The sequence below is a fragment of the Pholcus phalangioides genome, unplaced genomic scaffold (assembly GCF_987345545.1).
Source record: "Pholcus phalangioides strain wild (caught in Gottingen) unplaced genomic scaffold, Ppha-v1.0 ptg000012l_1, whole genome shotgun sequence".
In the NCBI taxonomy this organism is placed as follows: domain Eukaryota; kingdom Metazoa; phylum Arthropoda; class Arachnida; order Araneae; family Pholcidae; genus Pholcus; species Pholcus phalangioides.
This window is the reverse complement of record NW_028301605.1, coordinates 15,191,483-15,210,070: the sequence shown is the minus strand read 5'-3', so window position 1 is coordinate 15,210,070 and position 18,588 is coordinate 15,191,483. Positions and strand designations below refer to the sequence as shown.

Sequence of the window (18,588 nt, the reverse complement as noted above, 5' to 3'; positions counted from 1 at the left end):
GGACACATTTTTAGATCACTTGAAGGAACCGCGATCATTCAGAGATCACTAAAGTAGATCTGTAGGGGGTCTTATCAATAGGGAGAATGTTAGTTCAGGTGCCTACAAACTAGGGAGAGATTTTTCTCGTTTCTGGAGCACCGAGTAAGTTGCTGTTAAGAATATTTCATATTTTTATAAAGGGTGGTTAATGACGTAAGCATTAATTATCCAACCCCCCCCCCCTTATCGTCAAAAATCAGCAAATCAGAACCCTCCATCGATGCTGACATAACACTTGAATGACGCCTTAGATATGTACTTAGGCAAAACTTAGAAAAATACTTGTATATAAAACTGTCAGGTATTTTTGACGAGCTTAAAAAAAAACTGAATTATGTGGACACTTTCATTGCATAAAACCATCTTGATTACGGGTGTCCAACTTTTCTGGGCTACAATCTGATTTCTGTTGCCCTACCGACCTCTCCATGAAGGTAGGGCCACAACTATAAACGAAAACCTACTTTGTTACCCGGGCCAATATGCATTTTAGCCATAAACTTTTCAAAGCTCGTTCAAGTATCTAAATGATTTTTCGAGTCTTGTCCAAGTGTTCAAAACAGGGGTTGTTATGTTAACCGTGGGTCCTTGGAATGCTTTCAAAGACTCAGTGATCTACGGATGAGACCAATGAACTTGTTATTTTTAATATTCTGGAAAGAGGAGGTTTCCGTGCTCTCCGTCTTTTTTTTGGCACAAGGTTCCGTGAAACTTGGAATGTTAATAAGTATATTGTATAATAATTAATAACTAGGCAAACCCTTTAGAAACCCGTAGGAGATTCGAAAAGTTCTTTAGTTATTTAGACAGCTCTGGAATAAAATTTTAGACATTTGAATAAGCCTCGAAACACCCTTAAGGTATTTGAAGGAGCCTCAAAAAACCTTTTCAAAACTTAGACGAACTGCAAAGAGTTCTTCAGATATTTGGACGGGTCTCTAATAATCTTCAGATATTTGGACGGGCCTCGAATAATCTTCTGATATTTGGACGGGCCTCGAAAAATCTTCAGATATTTACAAAAGCATCGAAAAACCCTTCAGATACTTGAAGGAGCTTCGAAAAAACCTTATTGAAAGGGGGAGATACAAAAATCCTTCAGATACACGGACACACGCCATGAAAAAAAAATCTTCCAGCTATTTGGGAAAGCCTCGAAAAATCTTTCAGATATTTGGACAAGCCGGGAAAAAGTCTTTCAGTTATTTGGAAAAGCCTCAAAAAAGTTTTTCTGCTGTTTGGACAAGCCTCGAAATAATCTTTCAGCTATTTGCGCAGGCCTCGGAAAGAATTTTCGACATGGAACTAAAACATGGTTTGTTTTGGAAATCGAAACATAAAATATTTTATATATACGCAAATTGAGCGCACAAGGTTCGAGAATCCATAAGGTTCTAATACACTGCTCGGTAAGCCAACACGGTATGCGTACTGCATCGCTAATATTTTGCGTATTTTATTTTTTACGATACGATCTGCCAGGAATTATCAGCAGCTAATCTGTAGGGCCCGAAAGATCAGATAAACCACTCGATTAGCTGAATTTTTTTTCCCCTTCTTTCATGTTTTTGACCCTGACATGGCGTGGATACGAAAAAAAAAAAGGCCATCCGAACGGTTTATTAGGTGACCGCAGAGGGACGTTGAGAAACACCAACACTGGTATTTGTTTATTTATCATCGACATATTTTGACATTTTTAAAACAGTAACTACCACACACACACACACGAAATGTCGGTCAAATTAAATGATAAGCAATTTATCAGTAATTAATTACCCCGAGGAAATTTCACAGCCATATGTATGCATTTTCGCAACGCAGCAACTTTTAAAATGAATTATTGGATGAGAAAAACATTAGGTATTAATTAATTTTCTTTGCCAAAAATGTATTAATTGATGTTATTCCAGCGTGTCAAAGTTATTATTTTTCAACAATGATTATTGCAAAAGAAAAGAAAAACAATCGAAAACATGCTTATGAGAGTTAAAAAATGTATTCAAATATTCTCCACATTATTAATTCGATTCATAAATTGCAGCATTAAATTGTTTGGAAAACTTTTCGAATTATTAAAGAAATAATAAACAATAGAATACAGGCCATTAACACAGGAAGAAAAGAAACTCCAAAGCAAAACGAAAATTCAAGATATACAGAAGACTGGAAACGAAAATTGATTGGAGCGGAGCACTGTTCAGTAAGCTATTGTTGAACAAGCCATTGTTACAAAAGCAATCTCATTGGAGGAATTTTATTGTTGGATGCAGAGTTGAGCAAGCCATAGTTAAAAAGCAGTCTTACTGGAGGAACTATACTCTTGGATGTAGGATTGTCGAACAAGTCATTGTTAAAGAGCAATCTTATAGGAGGAACTTTACTGTTGGATGTAGAATTTTTGGTCAAAGACATTGTGCTGTTTGGAGGGAATTGTGGGAAAAGCTTAGCGTTATAGTATCTATGGATTCATAGCAGCGTTTCTCAACGCATGGTCCGCGGACTAGAGATGTTCGAGAAAATGAGATAGGTGGTCCACCAGCAGACGTGAAATTCAAGATTAATTTACAATTGAATGGAAATTGCATACCGCAAATGTTGATGTTTAGGTTCAAATAAAAGATTGGGCCAACAGACATTTTCTGGGCTCTCAGGTTCAGAAGGGTTGAGAAAAACCTATTGAATGAGGCATTGTCTGAGGCTTTTATGGCCGGCGTTCAATGACTTACAAGCGGTTTTCAGACTATTAAGGCATAGGCCCCGGAAACCGCTCGTAAATTACTTATTGAATGGTTTTATCAAAACAGGTCCGAATTGACGCAGTGCTTGTTTCACGCATGGGTAAACGGGAACAGGCCCAGGGTCCCAAAATTGGCTGCATTTAAGAGACGGCCCACTTGCCCCTTCTCCTGTGTACAAGGCCGGTAACTAAGCTGGGACAACCGTGGCACTGCCCCAGGTCCCCCACAAAAAGAATTATTTTGCATAATAACCCTTTCTCAGTCCCCCCCCCCCCAAGAAAAGGTTTGACCGGGAAGGTACGCTACGGTCTTGCTGCGTACGCCTCTGTATCAAAGAAGACTTCGTATAAGAGGACTCAAAAATTCATATTTGCCCAGGGCCAGAGGCGAAGACGTGAAGAAAACATTGTGGGGGCTTAAAGTTGCCAGTCGTATATGCGGGACTCAAACCTGTATGCAGGAGGATAGGATTGCTTTGCATTGATAATACTTATTAATCATGGGATGGGCTTACCCCTCCTTACAAAATTCATTGAGGAGGGGGGGGGGCAAAGAACCTCACCCCGCTTCTTTCCTGCGCCTATGCTCAGGGCCCGAATTTATGAGTAACAGGCCCTGTCTTGACGCAATGACAGGCTCTGGAAAAATAAGTAGAAATTGAAAAATTGTGGCTGGCTTTTGAGAATATTGCCTTAGCTGTAAAAATCAGAAGCATGGGAAAAAAAATTCTTTGAAACAAATTTCAATGGTCTTACCTTCCATCCAGCAGAGCTGTTCGAGTCGCCCTTGTCCTTGAAATAGGCAACATTCTGGACCATCCACTCGTAAATCTGCGCCAGAGTCAGCCGCTTGTCCGGCGAACTCTGTATGGCCTGAGTGATAAGATCCGCGTACGACATGTTGCCCCAGGCATTCCTGCGGGACGAATTCTTCTTGGGCATCTGTCCGGACAGATCGGTCCCCATCTGTCCGTGCAGGTGGACCGGCACCACGGCCGGCTTCTCGTCCCCATCCGGATCGACGAAATTCTCCGGCCTGGGGAGCGGCCACGTATTGGACCGGGCACGGGTCTGCGGCTCGAAACTCGGATCCAGGTCCAAGTGCTCGATCTTAACCACACCGCCAGGATATCCGGATCCCGGACTCGACGTTATATCACACATTATCCTTTTTTCTTTTCTTCCTCCTTCAATTCAAACTCAACAATAAAAAATAGATATCTTCAAAGAAGAAAAAAAACACAAACACTATTTTGATTTTTTTTTTTTTCAGTATTGACAAATCCCGTCAGCCAGCACGTGTATTCATCATGTCACACGTACGTACGTACAGGTTTCGAAAAATCACGTTTATCCAAGTTGTCGACGACGTCACGTTGCACTAAAAAAATCACAATTTTGATTGAGCAGTGATGAAACAAACAAGACTAGAAGACGTTTAAATAATTTTTTTTTCTTTTTTCTTCAATCAGGCTTCGGGTGGCGGTAAGCCATGGCTTCTCCTGTATAATCAATCGTCTATAATAAATCCATCTCGTTCGATTTATGCTTGAAAATCACCGTCACACACAACACACGGGAAATCCACGCACAACACACACAACCGGCGATTACTTTTTCTCGTAGAAAACCCTTTCGTAACAACTACGCAGCGCACTTCCATCCAAAAATAAGACGAGACAAATACTAAAAAAAAAATTCCTCGCGTTAGGGGGGAAAAAATAATAATAATTGAAAAAGCTGCCACGAAAAAAATGCCGATTATTAATTAATAATCAACACTTTTTTTTTTTTCCTCTCGAGATGTTCCTACATTGAGAAAAAAATCCACAGGTGTGGGGGGGGTCTTGTATACGTTTTTTGTTTTCTTTAGGGGAGGAGGGGGAAATTTTTCTCTCGAACTACGCGGACCGTACGTACGCGGGGTTGAGACCTTGATCATGCGAGATCTCGCTCACTTCTGTTTGCCTTCAGCTGATGACGAAGTAGAAAGCCTAGCGTTCCGTGTGGCGTGGCGCGCGCCGCAACGTGAGTGGCTGGAGAGAGAGAGAGGGGGGGGGGGAGGGAGAAAGGGAGAAGGAGTGAGAGAGGCGTGACGTAGGTTAGCGTGATGTCACGTCGTCAAGGGCAACGGGAAGACGCTCACGTTTTTTTTTTATATATTTATAATGGCTGTAGGGATGCGGTACGGAAGGAGAACATAATAATAACGTGGTTTTTTTTCTTCTCCTCCCGTGTGACTGGTGCGCCCTCTGGTGGCTGGTACGTGAAGTAGGAATTGTTTTTTTTTTTTTTTAATTCAACTAATTGGTCGAAAGTTTTTCAAGATTTTGTTTTTTATGGCGAAGATGATTTGGTTGGTGGGGAGGAGCAGGGGTTCTTATGGCCTATGGTTTTTCTGCTGTGGATCGCCGGTGTTCAACCTAATTGGGAGAATGCGGCCCCACTTCGTTGATTTGAGAAAGTGCCTTGGGCTACTTGGTTGAGTGATCTGGGAATGTGCCGGGGGCCGCTTCAGTGACCTGTAATTGCGCCGCGGGTCATTTCTATGACCTCTAAATGCATCATGGGTCGCTCAAGTCCTTTGGTGCTATGCCGCGGTTCAATTATAAACCAGTGGTCCTCAACCCTTTGGAAGCCCGTGGCCCGGTTGATCTACTTTTCATGATTCGACGGCCCAGCCATACACATGGTTAATGTGAAACAAATGGGTAAAAATGAAACGATACACCACTCACGGCCCGGCGACGGTGGTTGAGAAGCACTGAATTAAATGATCTGGGAATGCGATGCGGGACACTTAAGTGCTCTGGAATTGTGCAGTGAGCCAATTAGGTGATTTGGGAATATGCCGCGGGACACTTAAGTGATCTGGAACTGAAGCACGGGTCACTTCAGCGATCTGGAACTGAAGCACGGGTCACTTCAGCGATCTGGAACTGAAGCACGGGTCACTTCAGCGATCTGTACATGTGCGTTGAGTCACATAGGTGATCTGTGAATGTGCCGCGGACCACTTGAGTGATCTAGAACTGTGCCACGGGGATTTGTGAAAACATTGCGCAACAATGAAGTGATCTGAAATGTGCCTCTAGCATGCCCCCCCCCCCCCCGCACACTCCCTATACGTTAGAGATTCCATAGGAATAGTAACGTAGGAGTTTGTCTGGTTTTTCAGGCATGCCTCCCTACAAGGGTGAGGCTGACAGGGATAGTGATAATTGCTGTCATTTTTTGTTTTTTCATGCTATAAATTAATAATAGAAGAGTCCGTGAGAAGTCTGGCTTGAGGGCCCTCCAAAGATCTCATCCTAAGGGCCCTTCTCTGGGATGTGTGGACCTTGCTCTCAAGCGATCTCTAAATATGCTGCTGGTCATTCAAGTGATCTGGGCAACTTGAGTGATTCAGGAATATGCCACGGGCCACTCAAGTGATGTGGAACTGCACCACGGGTCCCTTGAGTGGTCTGGGGATGTGCCACATAGTTCATTTTTACAAAAGTAGGTTTGATGTCGCGGGTACCATCGTGATCTTCAAGGGCTACATTCGGCCTGGGCCAATAGGTTGAGCTTACATAGTTACAGAACGTATAGAAATACTGAAGGAAGAAAAACAATGAAAAAATGTATTCCGGAATTGGTGAAAGAAGTATAATTTCAAATTTACTTTTATGAAAACATTTTAGAACTAATGAGGGAAATAATTTTACAATTATCAGAAATAATTTTACAATCATCAGAAATAATTTTACAATTTATAAGAAATAATTTCTTAATTATTGAAGGAATTAAGCTACTATCAGATTTAGTGGAAAAAAGTGTTTCGCGTTTCATGAAAATTCATAACTAATGAGAAATACAGTCGAATCCCGTTTTAACGAATACCGAAATATAGCGAAAATCTCGTTTTAACGAAAACTTTTCTAATTCCCCAGGTAAGTTAAGGGCAAAATTAACTTTTACCCTTCCAGTTGAAAGGCAAGAAATGCTATCTAATGTTATCTATAAAAAGATAAAATCTTAGGCCGGGATTACACTATAAAAGTTTTGCAAAAGTTCTTTGATAAAACTCGAAAAATTCAACCAATAAAATCACCAGTTGCATTTGCTCGAATGTAACCGATGCGCTTATTGGTTGCATTTTTCGAGTTTTATCAAAGAACTTTTTTTAAATTTTTACAGTGTAATACCGGCCTTACGAAGTTTTTCAACAGCTGGTTGATGCTAAGATGAATTTAGGAAAGAAAGAAAATTCAATTGCCCTCGCGGGGAATCGAACGCACGTGCGGATGGCGCCGACCGCACACGAGTTCTGTTGTAGAAGGAATGAGTCAACACTTCCTTCACAATTCGAACATAATTAAACATTTATCATATAACTAACGCAACAGAATCTACAAGAACGTATTAGATCGATATGAGCGGACCGCGACACTGTCTGGTTTTCGCGGCGAACGCCAGTCCAGTCCCTCTATCGGCACCCGAGTGGCGCACACACACACACAGTGGTAAGATGCTCGTCTTCCACTATGAAGTTTACCATCAAGGTCCATGGGTTCAAATCTGGGCATAGAACTCTAGAAGCAAGTTCTTTACCTACCGATCCTGGGGCGACCACCGATGGATGGAGCCTTCGTTTCCCACCCAATTCCACAGGCTGGAAATTGTCATATGGCGATATATGGTACGAGTTGGTGTGCGATATAGTAGTAGTCGCTCTATTATACGCGGACAGCGCCATCCCGTGGTAGACGCTGTCGCCACAGCTTTAAAGAAAGGCTGTGAACCTTTACATTTATAGTTTAGTGGTCCGAGGCACTCACCCGGCAAGTGAGAGGCCGTGGGCTCGATTCAGAGAGAGAAGTTGAATTTTTTTTTTCTTTCCTAAATTCATCTTCGCATCAGTCAGCCTTTTTAAAACCTTCGTATAGCATAGATAATAGTTTCCTAAACCTTTTTTGTCCCCCATCGCCCCTTTCTTCAGAAATTTTTTTCTCCCATCGCCCCCCAACGGAATCTAACCCATAAGATCTTATGCTATACCCGTAGCTTCTACCGCCTCCCTGGAACATTCCATCGCCTCCCAGGGGGCGTTAACGCCCACGTTGGGAATCACTGGTATAGATAGCGAAGTGTGACAGCGCGTTCTCGGAGATAAAGTCTTGCCTAACAAAGTTTTCACCTTGAATTTTGTTTCCGATTCCTTCAATTTGGTGCGATTTTATAAATCTCAAAAAAAGCGCCACCGACAAGGAATCAACTCTTTCTAGATAAGAAAAATTATTGCAATACAGTACTCACATAGAGAATGATATGGAAAACAACAGTGTCACTCTAACAGTTACGTTTACAGTGAGAAAATTTCGAAAATATCAAATGGCAACACCAAGTTTTTTGTATTGGAATGTGATCTCCATTGTGAAAAACCCTAAATAGCGTTCGAACGGCAACTGTAGCATGAAAATCAGCGGCGGTAGATGGGCTAAAAGTGAGGACAACCAATAAGGACAGAGAAGCAGCATAAAATAAAGCATTTTATTGTGTTTTCCACATGACCTTGTGGAGGACTAATCAGGCTGGGATCTCAGCCGAAGAAACGGTGTGACGAATGAAACGAACATTAATGCTCTGGTGCACGGCAAAGTCCTTTTTACTTTTTCCTTGACTAGCTCTGGGGATTTTCGTGCTACAGGTGCCATTCCAACGCTATTTAGTGTTTTTGAGTATGGAGATCGCATTCCAATACAAAAAACTTGGTGTTGCCATTTGATATTTTCGAAATTTTCTCACTGTAACCGTAACTGTTAGAGTGACACTGTTGTTTTCCATATCATTCTTGAGCGCATACATCAAAATACCTTATGCCAAAATTTCATTCAGTTTCTGTGAATGGTATGATAGTTAGGGGCCTATATGTCGGGATAGTTTTTTTTATAATCACCCCGTATATTCAAGTATACACTGGGCCATAGAGGGTTAAAGAATGGAAGAGGGTCGTTGGCCACGTTTTTTGTAGCAGTGCCTCCCCCCCCCCCCTTGCATCTATACGCCATCTAAAAAAAAATGTTTAAGTTATTTTCAGCGGATTCATTTTCAAATATTTGTAAATATTTATTTGTGGCATATTATATCTGTGAGAGAAAAACCATTAACATAATATAAACATAACCTAACATTTTATTTGCATATGGGCCATTGCCCCGTTACAAAGACTAACAACAGCTCTCATACATCATAATTGTTTAAAAAAAAGAAACGGAAAGAAAAATCAAACATCAATTTTTCGTATAAAAGCAAACAAACATTTTTTTTTAAAAATTGTGTATATTTGAAATAAAGCTTCTATTGGGGGATGAATTAGTATTTAGTAGTAATTGTATCAATCCATTAGGGATAAAATACATTTGTTACGGTCAGCTCGAGAAAAAAAAGAGCAATCAAATAGGATGTGTACAATATTTCCATTGAGTCCAGAATCGCATACAGAACTCGTCACAATTGTAATAAAAAAATGCAAATTCACCACTGTGAAACTCAAAAATGATAAACTAGATCTTAGTCGGAAGAATGTACGAACAACTTTAAATGGTAAATTAAATGGGCAGATTCTCTACAACTCTTACTTCACATTGCCTCAGCGATAACTCTCCACAACTCTTCTTCGCCCATCATTTTTTTTTCCCATAATGTTGTTAGCAATGGGCAGCGTGGGGGGGGTCTCGATCAAATTAAGATCCTGGGTTCTGATATTAATATGGTATTTCTGCATTTAAGGCAGTGTTTCCCAAAGTGGGCGATGGAATGGTCCAAGGGGGCGAGAGAATCTATGATTTAACATAGGATCCTATAAGTTTACTTGAGTTGGGGGGGGGGGGCGATGAGAGAAAATTTTATTTTGAAGAAGGGGGCGATGGAACAAAGTTTGGAAAACATTTTTTGAAAAAAATAGCAAAATTTTGAAAAACAATTTTGAAAAAATAGCAAAGTTTTGAAAAACAATTTTGAAAAAAATAGCAAAATTTTAAAAAAAATTATCACTGAGGCATTAAATTAACAGGGCAATAAAACATTTCTTAGTCAGCCTGTTATCAACAAGATTAAGAAAGCGGACCCACGAAATGAATTTCAAATTAATTTAATTACTGACCGCTTTAGAATTGCTTGTCTAGTTTGATATCGTATTATGTAACCCGGTGTATTAAATCCCAATCGAAAAATCCTCTTTAAGAAAGTCAAATGAACCTTCTCAATTCCATCAAGATATGCCCACAACTCCCAACTCCAGCAGTGGACAATAATACTGAAATTACAACCGAATTAAATCATTTTAAATGGGTTCTAAGATTATTACATTTCGTTTTAATTATTATGGGATGGGTATTGAGGAGGTAATGATAAACTTTCGCTTTGCCAATGAAAAAGGATCAGCTATGGGAAAAAGAACCACAAGGAGAAAACATGGCACACCTATAGATAAGTATAGTGTTGCGACACTTCTACTTCTCGATTTTTCTAGAACCAGTAATCTGACTTGGCGATTTTACCACGTTATCTGAAAATCACCACTTTTGTTTTGCTCAAATTAACAGTCAATTCAATGCTTTCAAAAAAATTGAAAACTAAATCAATTTTTCTTTGTAAGTTTTGCTTCGCATCGGCAACCAGGACCATGTACCTCATAAGCAGGATATGTACCTGAGTATTTGAATCCACTCATATAAAAGGAATACCCGAATATTCCAAAAATGAAACTACATCATTGATATACATATAAGGAAAAACGTTTAGGGGCTTAAGATTCTTCCCTGCAATACACCTGGGAAAAACCATCATTGATGAATAGATGTCGGGTGAAAATGTGATTGTTAAACAATCATTTCTGCAGGAGCGTACCAGTTGCAGGCGTCGTCCCGGTGCAACACCCCCTAAAGAAGAGGGTGTGTATTATTTATGGGGGGGGGGGGGTGTTGCTCTAGCAGAATGACCCTTTAGATCAGGGGTGGCGAACTTCTTTCTGTTCGGTCTTTAATTGTCTTTCTATAGCTTCAGTGGTGCAACTTCGGTGTATAAGCCACTCCATTATTAATTTAATTAATTAGTTATTAAATTAATTTCGTCACTAGAAATAAGAAGTTCGTAAGCAGTTTGTTAATCAAGAAATCTGCTGTTGAAACCTATAGTTCAAACGATGATCACAAATTTAATTTTTTCACGGTACTTTTAATTACCTTGTCGCGGGCCGCATACGGCCCGCTGGCCAGCTGTTAGCCATCCTTGGTTTAGATCATAGTCTCAAAAACTTTTTGTTCCATCGCCCTCTTCTTCAAAAATTTTTTTTCTCTCACCGCCCCCCAACTACGCATAGGATCTTATGTTAAATCAGTAGATTCTATGGAACATTACGGAAAAAAATTGTGGGCGAAGAAGAGTTGTGGAGAATTATCACTGAGCTGATTATACTCAGAATTCTGGAAATAAAACCATTTCATAAAAAAATTATAGTTAAGGATAAACATATTGTTGACGAACTATAGTTGAAGAAAAAGACATAATTTAGAAACGGTTGTGGATGAACTCCACCGTTTTTGAATTTTTTACACTATAAATTTGCAAAAAAATCAATATACAATAAAGAGGGCCCTCCTTTCCAGGATTTATAAATTCGTTTCTCATCGTAAAATAGACGTAGTTTGTTTTTTAAATTGTCAATAAATCAAAATAACATGAAAAATTCACCGTTTTTAGTTGTTTTTTTTTCAGACAATTGCCTCAAGAGAAATTTTTCAAAACAAAAAATTCTTCGAATGTAAATCGTTGAAATTATTAAGTATAAATACATATTTTTTAAAACTCCAATTCAGAATCTTTCATGACATTCAAATGATAATTACGTAAATAACAGAGGAACAGCCATTTAATTTACATAATGATAACAATAATTAATATTATGTTATTTGGGGAGGGAAGACTTACGTATATATATGAGAAAAGAAAAATAAGTGAAACAAAATTCTCCCAACAGAGACGACAATAGACATGGTTTTGTTGATGGTTTTTTTTTCAAAATTTTAGCAGCAATTACTTTTTTTTGCATTTTAATAAATTCATGCAAATGTAATTGTTGGAATCAAGTGATTGTTGAAAGTTTTCATTGTTCTCGACAACATCAAGGGCCACCCACCAGCCGGAAAGTACTGCTTTAACATTTTTAGTCTGAATGAGTATTTCATAAATTGCTCTCATAGACACAATGATTATATCCTTTTCCTTTTTCTTTTCAAGAATGGCTATTTTATAGCTTGCTTTTCCAACAATGAATATTGTAACACAATTTGCTTCAGTTCAACATCATATTTGACATGATTTGTCAAATGGATTTTGTTCAATAATGCGTTATACATTTAGAAATTAACAAGTTTGATATTGTGGATTTACATTGTTGATTGTTTATCTTGCTTTCTTCAATAATAACTATTTCCCAACTTATTTTGTCAACAAATGTTATTTTGTAGCTTGCTTCCACCAACAATATGTGCTTTACAACTTATTCTTGTCGACCAATGAATTCATTCGACAACTCACTTTCCTTTCCTTTCAACAATGGATCTGACTGAATTCTGTCAGCAATGGAAATTTTTAAAACTCGATACTTTTAACAATGAATTATGTTCGATTTCGTTAGCAATACGTAGACCTCATTTCAACGATGATGATTTATAGTTTATTCTCCCAACAAATATTTTTTTCCGAATCACCCTCAACAATGGCTATATTCAAAACAAAATTTCATTTTTATCAGAAGACCTTCCTCTCTCTCTCTCTCTCTCTCTCTCTCTCTCTCTTGTCTTGTTTTATTTCATCAACAATAGCTTTTTTCTTGTAATCTTTGATAGTGGCTATTTTGTTCAATGCTTCGTTGGAAGTTTTTTCTCAACAATGTTTTATATTTAAAATAATATTACTGCTTGGTTTTTTCGTCGTGTTATTTTTGTTGTTGTTGCTTTGTTGGGGATATTGTCAAGATCAACACACGACAAAAATTAAAAAAAAAAATTATAGGATATGATCAAAAAATTACACGTTGAAGAATTGGCAATTTTACGTTCAAAAATTCTATTTAGGAAAAAAAAAACGGAAATAATCTACATTACCCAAAAAAGATAGAAAAACAATCGAACAGAAAAGACAAAAAATGGAAGCACAACGAACCACTTCGAATCGAAAAATAAATGGAAAATCAACGCTTTTAGTTGTTTTTTTAAACAATTACCTCACAAGAAACTTTTCAAAACAAACAATTCTTCGAACTCAAACGTAAATCCCCGAAATCATGAAATATATAAATTATATTTTTTTAAAACTCCAATTCAGAATCTTTGATGACATTTAAATCACAATTACCTATATAACAGAGAGGAACAGCCATTTGAATTACATAATGATAATAATAATTATTATTATATCATTTGGGGGGGGGGAAGAAAAAAGACTTTTTCCCTCCGATTCGTTTACGTATACATATAAGAAAAGAAGTAAAACTAAAAAAAAAACAAACCACAAGATGCAATTCACTTCAAAAGACGATGCTTCTAGAACTTTCGTGACGTCAATGTGAAATGTTAAGCGTGGATGAAATACATGCGAAGGACGTCCAAAAATATTAAAACGCTTTCAACCTTGACTCGAGGAAAGATAAAAAGAGAGAAGCCCGAATAGTCTTCTCTTGAATTCAGGAGGAAAGGATAAAAAAAAAAATTATAATAATAATAATAATAATAATACCAAGATGGCGCGAATTATACCCTCACACGGGGAATATAATGCATCTAGAAAAAGATGGATCCAGTCAAAATTACCTTTCAGGTATAAAAATAGCATCCAAATAAAATAAACAAACGAAAATACGGGTAACAAAACTGAACCATGTGGTATACCTTCTCATTTAAAGATGGGGTCTAACATTATGAAAAAAGATAATAATGGTTACACTAACCATCACGTATTTTCTAAATTCCGATATTCCGTTCCGAATTGCCTTCTTTAAATTTTTATGTAAAAATGAATAAGTATTTTTTTTTATTGTTCTCTCCACTCTCTGTGACTGGGAATTTCTATATATTCGTCTAGAAAATTGTGAGTTTGGAAGTCCGTCTAGACAGGGACCAATTGTATATCACGTCATTGCGCATGCATAATAATAATTTCTATACAAATTTTTTTATGAAATTAAAGGGCCGTGTATATACATATATAAATAAAATTTTTATACTTATGATGAGATGATTTCGAAAATTTTTGATATTTGAGTGTGTGATAATTTTAAATGAATATAAAAATGTATTTAAATGAATTAAAATCAAGTACCCGTGTTGTGTGTGTGTGTGCGTGCGATAGGATGATCATCTCGTTCAGAGTGTTATGGAATATTCATATAAATTTATAGAAATAATTTCAGAGATATTGAAAATTAAAAAATAATTTCAGAGATATTGAAAATTAAAAAAATAATTTCAGAAACATTGAAAGTTCAGAAATAATTGAAAAAACAATGAAAGAAACAATTTCAGAGAAATATTGAAAGTTTCAAAATAATTAGAGAAAGATTGAAAGTTCAGAAATAATTAGAGAAAGATTGAAAGTTCAGAAATAATTAGAGAAAGATTGAAAGTTCAGAAATAATTAGAGAAAGATTGAAAGTTCAGAAATAATTAGAGAAAGATTGAAAGTTCAGAAATAATTAGAGAAAGATTGAAAGTTCAGAAATAATTAGAGAAAGATTGAAAGTTCAGAAATAATTTCAGAAACATTGAAAGTTCAGAAATAATTGAAAAAACAATGAAAGAAACAATTCCAGAGAAATATTGAAAGTTTCAAAATAATTAGAGAAAGATTGAAAGTTTCAAAATAATTAGAGAAAGATTGAAAGTTCAGAAATAATTAGAGAAAGATTGAAAGTTCAGAAATAATTTCACAAACATTGAAAGTTCAAAAATAATTGAAAAAAACAATGAAAGAAACAATTTCAGAGAAATATTGAAAGTTTCAAAATAATTTCAGAAAGATTGAAAGTTCAGAAATAATTAGAGAACAATGAAAGAAATCATTTCCGAAACACTAAAAATTCAGAAATAATGTCGGAATCAATGAAACTATAATTTTTTTTTAAAGTATTCAAACTTCAAAAATAATTTCAGAAACATTAAATATTAGAAAAACTTCGTGAAAGATGTAATTTCAAAACAATTCAAAATTCGGAAATAATTTTAGAAACACTAAAACTTTAGAAATAATTATATAAACATTAAGAATTGTAAAATATTCAAAAATCAGAAAATAACTTCGAAATATTAAAAATTAAGAAATGATTTCACAAACTAAAAAAATTTAGAAACAATTTTACAACTGATGAGAAAGATATAATTTCAAAAACATAGAAAATTCTGGAATAATTTCCAAAACATTGAAAATTTTGAAATATGAAAGTTCTGAAAATTGAAAGTTCTGAAAATCAGAAATAACTTCCGAAATATTGAAAATTAAGAAATAATCTAAGTAACATTGAAATTTAGAAACAATATCAGAGACATTGAAATTTTCAAAATAGTTTCAGAAAGATTGGAAGTGCAGAAATAATAAGAGAAACAATAGAAGAAATAATTTCAGTGACATTGAAAATTCTTAAATAATTTCAGTGACATTGAAAATTCTTAAATAATTTCAGTGACATTGAAAATTATTAAATAATTTCAGTGACATTGAAAATTATTAAATAATTTCAGTGACATTGAAAATTCTTAAATAATTTCAGTGACATTGAAAATTCTTAAATAATTTCAGTGACATTGAAAATTCTTAAATAATTTCAGTGACATTGAAAATTCTTAGATAATTTGAGAAGCATTGAATGATCAGAAATAATTTGAGAAGCATTGAATGATCAGAAATAATTGGAGAAACAGTGAAAGAAATAATTTCAGAAACATTGAAAATTCAGATATAATTTGAGAAACATTAAAAATTGTGAAACATTGAAAAATCAGAAATAAGTAAATAATAATTTCAGAAATATTCGAAATTTTCCGGAATAATTTCAGAAATATGTAAAATCTGCAGAAATAATTGGGAATGTATATGAAGCACGAGTCTATGTTTATAATTTTCTCAATGAAAATGTTAATGACGTCATAATTGAGATTTTCCTTTTTTTGCAATAAAACTCTGATAATGACATAAAAAAGAGAGGCTTTTTTTCGTCATTCAACACAGAGTTGATTGAACCACATTGTTGTCGATCGTATTGGACATCATTCATCAAGAAACAGGTCGTAAACAGACCTAATTTGTGAGAAAGTTCTCACCAAAACCACATGGGAAAATTTCACCTTTAGGCCCCTGCGTGTATTTTTGCAACACTCGAATACACACACACAGTATCAACGAAACAATGGAAATGATTCACTGTATTTATGTTTTTTTTAACCTTTTCTGTTCAATTGTTCTCCATCTTAATTTGGGTAATGGTAGATTATTTCCGTTTTTTTCCGGAATAGAATTTTTGCACGTAAAATTGCCAATTCTTGAATGTATATTTTTATGAACACATCCTAAAAATCTTTTAATTGTTGTCGAGTGTTGATCTTGATGGAAATTCTCAACAAAGCAACAACAAACACAAAAAAAAACCTAAGCAGTAATATATATATATTTTTAATATAAAGCATTGTTGAAAAAAAACAACTTCTGACGAAGTGTTGGACGAAATAAACATTATCGAAGATGACAAGAAAAGAACCATTTTTGATTAAATTAAACAAGACAACACTCTCTCCTCTGTTGATAAAAATGAAAACATTTTGAATATAGCCATTGTTGTGAGGGCGGTTTGAAAAAAAAAAGCATATTTGTTGGGAGTATAGAATATGAATCATCATCGTTGAGATTCGGTCTGTTGACGAAATAGAGTCCAATTCATTGTTAAAAGTATTCAATAATTCATTGTTAAACGTATTCAATAATTCATTGTTGAACGTATTCAATAATTCATTGTTAAACGTATTCAATAATTCATTGTTAAACGTATTCAATAATTCATTGTTAAACGTATTCAATAATTCATTGTTAAAAGTAGTCAAATATTCAGTCAAATCCATTGTTGAAAGGAAGTGAGTTGTCGAACGAATCCATTGGGTGACGAGAACAAGTTGTAAAATACACATTGTTAACGGAAGCCAGCTGCAAATAACGATTGTTGGAAAAAAAGTTAAGGAATAGTCAATATTGAAACCCAGATACGAAAGCAAAAATATAAAACTTAATGTACGAAATTAACAATGTGAAACTGTTGCACGAAATCAACAATATCAAACTGTTGTACGAAATCAACAGTATCAAACGGCTGTACGAAATCAACAATATCAAACTGTTGCACGAAATCAACAATATCAAACTGTTGCTGAGGAAGTAAAGTATCCATTATTGAACAAAATCCATTTGTCAAATTATGCTAAATCTGATGTTGAAAGGAAGCAAATTGTTAAAATAATTATTGTTGGCGAATGCAAGCTATAAAATAACCATTCTTGAAAAAAGAAAAAAAAGAAAAGGAAAATAATCATTGTTGATGAGAGCAATTTATGAAATACTCATTGAGACTAAAAATGTTAAAGCAGTACTTTCCGGCTGGTGGGAGGCCCTTGGTGTTGTCGAGAACAATGAAAACTTTCAACAATCACTTGATTCTGATAATTACATTTGCATGAATTTATTTAAATGCAAAAAAGTAACTGTTGGGAAAATTAAAAAAAAAAAAATGTGTATTTTTTTGCCGTCTCTGTTGGCGAAATAAAGTGATTGTTGAAAGAAATAAACTTTGACACTATCAGATGTGTACACAATCAAATTTTGAAACATCCATTATATTGAGAAAAGCAATAGGAAAGAAAAGTCACTGTTTTGACGGAAAACAAACAATAAATACACATTGTTGAAAAATAAGCTCGCTAATACAGATATAATGTTATTTAACTCAAACAAGACGAGCCAACAAATTTCATTTTAATGACAGCTGCACAATCACGAGGAAAAATTGTCGTTATAACGGACTTTTATAAAAATAAAAACGTTATTACGTTTTTTGTAATACGCATTAGCTCTTTGCAAATCACTTGCAAATCATCCGTTATAATCGAGATTGCCGTTATAAGCCGTACTCGTTATAACGGACTTTTGCTGTACTTTTTGAATCAGAATAAACGAAGTAAATAATTTCAGAAATTGATGATAATTCAGAGTAAATGAATGAAATTTCAGAAATTGATGATAATTCAGAGTAAATGAATGAAATTTCAGAAATTGATGATAATTCAGAGTAAATGAATGAAATTTCAGAAATTGATGATAATTCAGAGTAAATGAAATTTCAGAAATTGATGGAAATTCAGAGTAAATGAAATTTCAGAAATTGATGGAAATTCAGAGTAAATGAAATTTCAGAAATTGATGGAAATTCAGAGTAAATGAAATTTCAGAAATTGATGGAAATTCAGAGTAAATGAAATTTCAGAAATTGATGGAAATTCAGAATAAATGAAAGAAATTCCAGAAATTGATGAAAATTCAGAATAAATGAAAGAAATTCAGAATAGATGAAAGAAATTCAGAACAAATGAAAGAAATTCAGAACAAATGAAAGAAATTCAGAATAGATGAAAGAAATTCAGAACAAATGAAAGAAATTCCGGAACTATTTCTTTCTAGATGAAACTGTAGAAAATTCCAGAGTTATTTATTTCCAGAGAAAAATGCAG

At 35.3% G+C, this 18,588-nt stretch overlaps 1 protein-coding gene across 1 annotated transcript in view; it reads right to left on the bottom strand.

The window, feature by feature from the left end:
• Positions 1 to 4,725, bottom strand: part of LOC149079644 (forkhead box protein O1-like) — a 131,330-nt gene extending 126,605 nt beyond the window's left edge. The window contains exon 1 of the mRNA XM_089240237.1: positions 3,539 to 4,725. Within this exon, the coding sequence (XP_089096363.1) occupies positions 3,539 to 3,946 (408 nt within the window). The 5' untranslated portion in view covers positions 3,947 to 4,725. The remainder of the gene's footprint in view (positions 1 to 3,538) is intronic.
• Between the last annotated feature and the right edge of the window lie 13,863 nt (positions 4,726 to 18,588).